Source organism: Oncorhynchus masou, chromosome 17, assembly GCF_036934945.1.
Source record: "Oncorhynchus masou masou isolate Uvic2021 chromosome 17, UVic_Omas_1.1, whole genome shotgun sequence".
Classification (NCBI taxonomy): domain Eukaryota; kingdom Metazoa; phylum Chordata; class Actinopteri; order Salmoniformes; family Salmonidae; genus Oncorhynchus; species Oncorhynchus masou.
In genome coordinates, this window is record NC_088228.1 from 28,052,071 (window position 1) to 28,062,952 (window position 10,882).

Here is a 10,882-nt window from a genome sequence, read left to right on the forward strand (position 1 = left end):
GAATAATAGCAGAGAGAATGATTTATTTCAGCTTTTATTTCTTTCACCACATTCCCAGTGGGTCAAAAGTTTACACACACTCAATTAGTATTTGGTAGCATTGCCTTTAAATTGTTTAACTTGGTTCAAATGTTTCCGGTAGCCTTCCACAAGCTTCCCACAATAAGTTGGGTACATTTTGGCCCATTCCACCTGACAGAGCTGGTGTAACTGAGTCAGGTTTGTAGGCCTCCTTGCTCGCACACACTTTTTCAGCTCTTCCCCCAAATGTTCTATAGGATTGAGATCAGTGCTTTGTGATGGCCACTCCAATACCTAGACTTTGTTGTCCTTAAGCCATTTTGTCACAACTTTGGAAGTATGCTTGGGGTCATTTGTAACCAAGCTTTAACTTCCTGACTGATGTCTTGAGATGTTGCTTCATTATATCTATCCACATAATTTTCCTTCCAGTCCCTCCTGCAGCAAAGCACACCACAACATGATGCTGCCACCCCATGCTTCACGGTTTGGATGGTGTTCTTCGGCTTGCAAGCCACCCCCTTTTTTCCTCCAAAAATAATGATGGTCATTATGGCCAAACAGTTATATTTTTGTTTCATCAGACCAGAGGACATTCTCCAAAAAGAAGGATCTTTGTCCCCATATGCAGTTACAAATGGTAGCCTGGCTTTTTTATAGCGGTTGTGGAGCAGTGGCTTCTTCTTTGCTGAGCGGCCTTTCAGATTATGTCGATATACAGTAGGACTCATTTTACTGTGGATATAGATACTTTTGTACCCGTTTCCTCCAGCATCTTCACAAGGTCCTTTGCTGTTGTTCTGGGATTGATTTGCAGTTTTCGCACCAAAGTACGTTCATCTCTAGGAGACAGAGTGCGTTTCCTTCCTGAGCGGTATGACGGCTGCGTTGTCCCATGGTGTTTATACTTGAGTACTATTGTTTGTACAGATGAACCTGGTACCTTCAGGCATTTGGAAATTACTCCCAAGGATTAACCAGACTTGAGGTCTTGGCTGATTTCTTTTGATTTTCTCATGATGTCAACCAAAGAGGCACTGAGTTTGAAAGTAGTCCTTGAAATGCATCCATAGATACACCTCCAATTGACTCAAATCATGTCAATTAGCCTATCAGAAGCTTCTAAAGCCCTGACATAATTTTCTGGAAATGTCCAAGCTGTTTAAAGGCACAGTCAACTTAGTGTATGTAAACTTCTGACCCAGTGGAATTGTGATACAGTGAATTATAAGTGAAATAATCTGTCTGTAAACAATTTTTGGAAAAATTACTTGTGTCATGCACAAAGTAAATGTCCTAACCGACTATAGTTTGTTAACAATACATTTGTGGAGTGGTTGAAAAGCAGGTTTTTCAACCACTTCAAATGTATGTAGAATACTATCATAATGTGATCTTGCAGACATTCATTCAGCTTTGATCTAATTAAACAAGCACCATTCGTCAAAGTAACTTGTTATCTAGGCAGCCGAATGAGTAGAGCAGACCCAGTTCTATAAAATAAATCATATTTTAAGCTATCGGCAGGAGACTTCCAGAGACTTCCAAAACGCAGCCATATCATTTAAATGATCATCGGAGCTAACCAATGCCAAGTTTCTACCCCTGACACTGGGCTGGGAGTTTTGGAGTTTGGATGGGTGTCCTACCTGACGTTGTCATGGCGTTGGATGTAGATCTTGTGGAAGATCCTTTCAGGAGGCTTCAGGAAGTCTTCTTTCATCTCCATCGCCACGTTCCTGGGCAACAAACTCATCAGAAGTCGCTCCTGTGTGGGTGGGTGAGAGAGAGAGAGAGAGAGAGAGAGAGGGAGAGAGAGAGAGAGAGAGAGAGAGAGAGAAGGACAGCGTGAGGAGAAGGACAGAGAGGTATACTTAAAAGTCAATCAGACTTGAGAATATGAGAGGAGAGTGTTGGTGGTGGTGCAGATAAGAAAAGTGAGAGATAAAAGGTGGTGGAACAAACGGAATTGGAAAAAAAACGTGTGAATGAGTCACCAAGTGTGTTTAAAGAAATAATATGAGAGAAATATAGGAGCCTGATTTTACCCTTATGCCTTCTGTTAATGTGTGTTTGTGTGTCTGCGTGCTTGTGTGTCCGTGGGAATTTGTGTGTGTGTGTGTGTGTGTGTGCGTGTGCATGTGTGTGCGTTTATACCTGTTTCTCATTCTCATCCTCCATGCGTAGCCTCTCCTCGATGCAGTTGCGTGCCTGTAGGAAAGCCTTCCTCTGTGCTCGCTCAGTCAGAATGCGCACAAACAATCCAGAGAGGTTCACACTGGTAAACAGCACTGTGTTGGCCACCAGCTGCAAGCAGAAAAACAACACAGCATTATGCCACTTAGCATACATAACCTCATAATCGTTCATCCAAAGTGACATAGGATCCCTGCGGAAATTGAAGGTGTGGCTTCAGTGTTCCTAGTCCCATGCTCTCACACCAACTGAACGACACTATGCTCTCAAGTTAAAGACTGTCTTAGATACCAAATACATGATGCAGCTTTTCTCCAAAATCCTAGGGGAAACACTGGCACATTTATTTTGTGGAACGAGAAGGTCACTTTCGGTGATTCTTTATTACCATAACCGTCAAGACGTCAATCTGACTGTTTTGAATTTTTGGGCATTTTAATAACTTCCTTTCAATAAAAACATTGAACCGACCTGTCTCTGACTTTTCCAAATGAAGTGTATTTAACACTCTAGCAGTCCTTTGAGATAAATATCATAAAAGACTAAAACTTTTGGGGCATTTCTACCTCAAAGCACCATGACGGTCGAAATGACCGTATGCATGTTTAACAGTAGAATAGCCGGGCAGTCAAATAAATCAATGTAATATCCACAATCACAGAGAAATCATTCATATTTAGTTTAGGAAGGTCATATTAAACATGATACAAAGACAATTTATTTCAAAAGAACAGAATAGCATGTTTTGAGTTCTGTGTATAGGTACTTACAGTACTTGCCGAGGCTATATGGCTTCGCCATGCCAATGAAATCAACTTAGCATACATAACACGCTTGTATTCATTTCCCTGCCCAACCACAGTCAACACATATACTGTGTTTTACAGTAAGAATATAAAGGGGTATAACAGAATACAATTCATCGCTGTTTGCCACCAGCACTCACAAGAGGAGGAGTGGAGCCGTGGTTATACTAGGAACAAGTTATATTGTTACCATATTCTGTGCCATTTTGAGAGTTGTTTGGCAAAACTAGGTGAATTTGGAAAGCTTAGAATCTGCTCTCTCCGATAGGGTATAGCAATCAAAACATCTTGCCTGCATGGACCTCTGCAGGATGATTTGAAAAAGTGTTTTTTGGTCAGCTCTTTGTCAGTGGATGCTGTCAATGTATGCTGCGCTGGTCATCAGTCTCAATTTGGCAATGAATCAGACCATTATCCCATCAGACCATTATCTATTTAATCTTGTCTTTGGGCTCACATCTATTATTATATGTGTGAAATTTGTTTCAATATACTGGAGTTTAGGTACGGTCTGGATGGGACGTTAGCTAATTGAACATTAAAAATATAATTAATTATTTTAGCTATTTATTATGGAATATTTACAAAATTGAAGTATTGAAATATCAACAGTCAAAATTCCGGCGCTCCGTGGGTTAAAAAGCCATTATGTTGACGTCATCTGAAATATAGACTGACTGATGCGGCGCCACTGCGCTGTGGTGAGATGATAAAGGAAGAGGCGGCTATGCGCTTGTGGCTCTAATTCACACCACTGCTCACTCTGTTTGCTACCAATATGTTGTAGCCTAACTTGTCACTCTGATCTCAAAAGGGACATTGAGACATTTTGGCAATCAAGCCCTTTTTGTACTTACCCAGAGTCAGATGAACACATGGGTACCATTAATGTCTCTGTGTGAAGTTTGAAGGATGTTGAAGGTAGTTTCACTACCGTTAGCAGAATGACTGGCAGACCGGACCCATTCAATCTGGCCCAGGGGATGTTTGAATAAAAAAAATGTAATGTTAATAGGAAATGATTATTTTGGGTTGAAAAAAATACACTCCAGGCCGCTCTTGAATGTCTACAACGAGATAGAAAGCATGGAGAAATGGGCTCCCAAGTGGCGCAGCGGTCTAAGGCACTGCATTGCAGTGCAAGAGGAGTCACTACAGACGCTGGTTTGATCCCGGGCTGTATCACAACAGGGCTTGATCAGGAGTCCCATAGGGCGGTGCACAATTGGCCCAGCATTGTTCTGGTTAGGGTTTGGCCGGTGTGGGCAGTCATTGTAAATAAGAATTTGTTCTTAACTGACTTGCCTAGTTAAATAAAGGTTAAATATCAAATAAATGATAATGGACCTATACATTTTCAAATTACTGCCATTTTCAAATAAGCTTGTTTTCCCCTTTGTTGGTAAACAATGTAATTGAAAACAAACACTGCATAGCCTCAAAGCATGGTTAAAAGTATAATTGTATCTCATGGATGGTCAGTCCTTGCATCCATAGCTCTGTCTATTCATTTTACAGTGGTTACATTTTCCAGTCCCATTCCTCAGCTATTTACCAAATCAGTGGCCGGGTGCTCCGCTTTGGTATTCGTTGAACTGCTGATTGACCCTTTAATGCATAAAGTGCCAAGTGAAGCTGAGGTATCAGAAACCACCTGGCCTAAACACATTGCACATTGACGGACTGATGCATCGTATAGACAGAGGAAGAGAAAAGAGATGTACTGCACATTCACAACCATTCATTTGAAGTCAAAAATTAAGTATTTGCTTTGTCTTGTCAATACACATTTGGAAGCAATCACTCAGGGTGTGTGTGTGTGTGTGTGTGTGTGTGTGTGTGTGTGTGTGTGTGTGTGTGTGTGTGTGTGTGTGTGTGTGTGTGTGTGTGTGTGTGTGTGTGTGTGTGTGTGTAAAAGCACAGAGGGGTAAACATAAGTGGGCTATGCTTCCAGCTGAGTGTAGGTCAGGTAGGAGAGAACAACAGATAGACAGAGCCTGTGTAAACTGAGTGTTTTCCATGTGGCTGAGCATGACTGGGCCTGGAGATGTGACCTTTAACACCCAAACACACACACACATGCACAAGCAAACACACACACACACTGTATGTCAGTCTTCCTCACAAGCAGTAATTTTGTTCTATAGACCCAGATTGGTGATTCACCACTGGTGTTAACAAGGTCTGCTGTATTACAGTTGAAGTCGGAAATTTACATACACTTAGGTTGGAATAATTTAAAACTCGTTTTTCAACCACTCCCCAAATTTCTTGTGAACAAACTAAAGTTTTGTCAAGTCGGTTTGGACATTTTGTGCATGACACAAGTAAGTTTTCCAACAATTGTTTATAGACAGATTATTTCACTCATAATTCTAGGCATTATCAAGTGCTTGTCAAATTGTGAATGAGTAACTGATGTAGTGTGTACAGCCTGTGCAAAAAAACAAACAAAGCAGAGCTCATACCATTCAAGCTACATTTTTCAAATCATCATTAGAGTCTCATCATGCAGCCTTAGAATGTTTTAAAAATAACATATAGGCCAATGTTTGTATCACAACTAAAGTTATATTAATAACTCTAAATGAACCATATAAGAGTATCTATTTCTTTGTTAACCTCTCAACACAGAATAGCCGCATGTGTGCACTCCGTCAAATCGTTTGGAGAAAATATCCTTTCTATTTTACTCAGATTTGTTCAATTGTATTCTTCATACTATACAATAATGGCACCGAATTCGAAGAAAATCTTGTCTGCTAAATGAACTAGTGTAGCCCACATCCATTTGGCATAGCCAGAGTGTGCTATTCTGTTCTGTTCTTCTGAAATAGACTCAATTTTCTTCATATCATGCTTCTTTAGACCTGTCTAAAAATAAATTATGGATTTATTGTGATGGTGTAGGTTATATTACATGGATTTATTAGACTTCTTAAAATGTACATGTTCCAAAGGTCAGTATCAGTGGCGTGTAGGCTATCTGTGGAAGCCAGGAGATGCTAAATGGGTTTATTTTAATTAACGGTCAATTACCATGTGACCGAAAGTTATTTGCTTGAAAATCACCAGCTGAAGAAATTTCGTGACTACCACAGCGCTACTCACAACCTCAAATCACGTGCAACCATGCCAGCCCAATACCTCCACATCTGGCTTCTGTACTTGCAGGATCATCTGAGGATGGGGAGCGAAGTCCTGAGGAGTATTTCTGTCTGTAATAATGCCCTTTTGTGGGGGGAAAACTAATTCTGATTGGCTGAGCCTGGCTCCCGAGTGGGTGGGTTTATGCCCTCCCAGGCCCACCCATGGCTGTGTCCCTGCCAAGTCATGTGAAATACATAGATTAGGGCCTAATGAATTACATTTTCAATTGACTGCTTTCCTTCTATGAACTGTAAATCAGAAAAAGCTTTGAAATGGTTTCATGTTGCGTTTATATTTTTGTTCACTATTAGGTCAATGATAGACTAGTAAGAACAAGCAGCTCATTTAGACAACACAATACAGGCAACAGCATCCAATAAGTTAATTAGTTATACTGTACTGTAGGGTGTGTGATTGTATTTGATGAGGACAAGCTTATATTGTCAACATGAATAGCAAATGGGATAAGCTGGGATCTGACCCGATCCCCAAGGCACAAGAAATCCATGGTCTCATGTCTGCAATGCAGACAGCGAGACTCAAATATCAGGATCACACATGATTGGTGTACTGGTGGACTCTTATAACAGAATTTAGCAAGGCTGTAGTGGATAATCAGGAGAGGGAACATAATCATTTTATGTCCTTCTCGCTCTGACTGAGATTTGGTTATTATTGGTTTGTTTACACCACACATAGCCTCACTGTGACTCTGAAGGGAAGGGGGCCTATAGGCTTGTTTGGTGGTTGTTGGTTGGTTGAAACACAGGTCCTTTACGGTCATACCACCGAGCTAATCTCCAGGCTTAATGGATTAGCTTTCCCTTCCTAGGCTGTACTCTGCTACCGCTAGCGCTGTCCTTCACTCACCGTCCTCCTGACACACGTATAGGCTACACGAGCAAGATATTACATGCCACATGCTAAAGGAAGAAAGCAAATCAGAGCTGATATGACTGAGGGCTAAACCTCTCCATGACAGAGAGAGCGAGAGCAAGACCAAGAGAGAGAGAGAGAGAGAGAGAGAGAGAGAGAGAACTTGTTGAGACTGTCAAGACATGTTTGGTATTAAGTTCTTTGGGTTTGCTTGACCTTTTATTAACTGTCTGGTTGTCTAGTATCTGGTTGGGGTCATCAACCACGGCCTACTTTGGTTCTACATCAAGTACTTTCAGCCTAAATGGACCAGATATTCCCTATGAAACAGAGGCACACTGTATGTGAATCCTGTCTGAGCACTGTCCGTCTGGTCTCTCTGTGTGGTCCTGTTTGTTTTGTTCCACTCTGTTGGCAGTACAGGGTGATATGAGGTTGGGTCATATTATTAGACTTACAGTGCATTCAGAAAGTATTCAGACCCCTTCCCCCTTTTTGTTAAGTTACAGCCTTTTTCTAAAATTGATGAAATAATTGTTTCCCCTCATTAATCTACACACAACACCCTTTAATGACAAAGCGAAAACAGGTTTTTAGAAAAAAAAAAAAAAAATACCTTACAGAATTATAAATATTATAATTGTCCATGTTTTGTTGTTGTTGCATACAATATACTGTAGCTTAGTATATTAATTATTTATTTTATAGGCCTACAGTCATTACTGCTCATCTTTTTCAAGGGTGTCAATCATTTAGGCACACACATCACGGACCCAAGTCAAATCAGTCACGCAGGCTATTTTGAAGTCAATGGTGTGAGACAGATACAGCTCTATTGCCTATTTGTATGTCCCCCCCTCCCTCGCGCTCCCTACCTCAGTAACATGAGACTATTAGCCTAGAACTGAAGCAATGTCAACACGGAAAGCCTGCTTATACTTTGACTGACCAGACATAAGCCCGGTTTCCCAAAAGCATATTAAGGCTAAATTCATCGATAGAACCTTCCTTCGTAGGAGAATCGTTACATTTCCGAGCAGTTCCCCAAAGCCAATGTTATTAACGTTGCTCTTGCAAACACTCGTAATCAAACGCCTGCCTCAGACCACTCGTAGAACAGCCAAGCGCGTCGTTTTTTGCCCTCCTGCGTCACTTTATACACAGAAAGGTCGCTGCTAAACATAGAATCACATGGTTCGTCCGTCTCTCTGTGACCGCAGATAACTTCAGAACAAAGTTGACTACAAATAAAGTTGCCAATTTCTTTGTAAATTATACAAACAAGAAAAGTATAAAAAATACACTTCAAATGAAAACCGAGATGACTGCATTAAAACATAGCATAAACAGTAGGCTATAGGTCTATTTCAATCATATTGAAATACATTTCAAGTTCAATCAATTAAGTTATATGTTGATACTTGTAGGTTACTGTCTGTAATTTGTCTCAATATATTATATGATGTCTAGCCTAATATCGGTGATTTATTGCTGGGCACAGATGTCAATTCAACGTCTATTCCACGTCGGTTCAACGTAACTTCATTGAAATGGCGTTAAAATAACATTGATTCAACCATTGTGTGCGAGTGGAAATAAGCCGCATCAATATCTGCAGCTGTAGATGGTAATATGAGCTGATCCGTCGTCGGTACTGTGAAATAATGTCAATGATGAGGTACGATTTGATTGGAGAAAGCTAATCCCTTTCTTTTGATTTTATCAGCAGGATATTGACACAAGCTCCAACAACGCACTTAGCGACCATTCTCTCCGCGTGGTGTTTTGGGAAAAGCATGTTACATGTTCGGCCATTGTAGGAAAGATGAATCGTTAAAACACTCGTAAACCTAAATTCCAGGCCCTGCTCTCCTGTCTGCAGTTGTGATCACAATCAGCCACACGTCATTGAAGTCCGTGTTTGGATTGAACTACTGAGCACCTCCTCGCACGTTATCGCACACGGCTTTGCACTTTCTACTATAGGATACATCCAGCACGCGCTCCTTATAAAAAAAAACAGCATGCCTTGAGTTCACTGATGTTTCTATTCTACATAAATCTAGGGCATTACAGATATAAAACCGAAACATATTTCATTTCAAAATCAAAGCAGGCGGACAAGCAGTGCTCAGACATTGTATGAATCGCGCGCAAGTCGGTGACCCCCGCCGGTCGCTGTCCACTTGATGGTGCTGAACTTCATATTGACAGGCTCATTCTCCCTCTCGCTTTTCCCTTATCTGTTCTAGATTAAAGCCCCATTATCCATGCTTCGAATAGCCTAGCCTGGTGGTTAACTATGTATAGCCTACTTACCGTTCTCCATAATTTCTGCGTCTCAACTGTCACGGAGGTGGCTGTCACAATTATATGAGAGATGGCAATCATTATTCCAAACATCACTGCTAACAGAGTCCGCACCGGCAGGAGCGAGTAGGCAACGAATGTAACCAGCATGAGCTGCCACATGCCTTGCTCCGGGTTGGTCGGGGGCTCCAGCCCCACCGCGCCGAGGGAGAAGGGACAGCAGAGGAACGAGAAGGTGAAGCCGAAGAGCAAGGTCAGGTTGACGATCTGCTGGAGCTGGGTCACCTGAAGGTACTTGACGTTGGTGACAATGAAGAGGGACACGAAGACGATACAGTGCACCGGATGGGACCCCTTGGAGATGGTCAGATTGGGGCCGGACAGCAACTCCACCACCGCCAGCGTCGATGCCATGACGATGAGCACCGCCAGTGCTTTGAGAGTGGACGTCTGCTCCAGCTTTAGATTGTAGTTCTGGAACAGAGACTCCAGCTCCTTGCAGTCGAACTCATCCTCGCATGCGATGGTAGTCAGAGGGACGCCTGGTGGACAATGGCTTTTCTTCCGCCGGGTTTTGACTTTCTGAAACGGAATTTCCTCCATGTCAGGGCCATTCATAAACTAGATACTGGACCACACAGCGCGCCACAGACCGACGCCGGGAAACAATCAAGCACGCAGCAGTCTAGAGAGGAGAGCGTCCCGGATCACTAAGGCTGGAGGACTGGCCTGCCACTGTAATCTCCTGACGCGCGACATGCACTATCCACAGGTTGAAATCCGTTGTTCGTCGAGATCAGTCACCAAGGAAACGTGCAAGCATGTTCGCCCCTTGAGCAAGACTCCAAAAAGTATTTTTCGTTTCACTTGGGCAAGAACAACATCATGGAAACAGAGTCCCGCACACGACGGTCGAGTTCTGAATCTAACAGCTTTTCGCAAGGCTCAGATTGGATCACGCATGCGCATTATGAGGTTGAGATAAGACACGTCTCAGTAACTCAACAGACAACAAGACAAAACAGACTTGAGAGGTATGGAGGACCAAACCTGTCAAAATTAGAAATACATAAATGCACATATAAATGGATAAATGAATGAATACATCCACACATAATTAAATAAATTAGCAAGTTAACAGAAAAATACTGACTAAAATGTATTAATTCTCTACATATCTACATGTATTTAATTATTTATCTATGTATTATCTAAATTTAAGACAAGCAGACTAAGGACATGGATTACCGGAACCATGTCCTGTGGTCTGATGAGACCAAGATAAACTTATTTGGTTCAGATGGTGTCAAGCGTGTGTGGAGGCAACCAGGTGAGGAGTACAAAGACAAGTGTGTCTTGCCTACAGTCAAGCATGGTGGTGGGAGTGTCATGGTCTGGGGCTGCATGAGTGCTGCCTGCACTGGGGAGCTACAGGTCATTGAGGGAACCGTGAATGCCCACATGTACTGTGACATACTGAAGCAGAGCATGATCCCCTCCCTTCGGAGACTGGGCCGCAGGGC

General features: G+C 42.1%; 1 protein-coding gene across 1 annotated transcript in view; it reads right to left on the reverse strand.

The window, feature by feature from the left end:
* The window catches only part of LOC135558795 (adenylate cyclase type 1-like), a 60,412-nt gene extending 50,131 nt beyond the window's left edge, over nt 1-10,281 (reverse strand). Inside the window, 3 exon segments of the mRNA XM_064992930.1 lie at nt 1,671-1,789; nt 2,179-2,328; nt 9,369-10,281. Coding sequence (XP_064849002.1) covers nt 1,671-1,789; nt 2,179-2,328; nt 9,369-9,977 — 878 coding nt within the window. The 5' untranslated portion in view covers nt 9,978-10,281.
* Between the last annotated feature and the right edge of the window lie 601 nt (nt 10,282-10,882).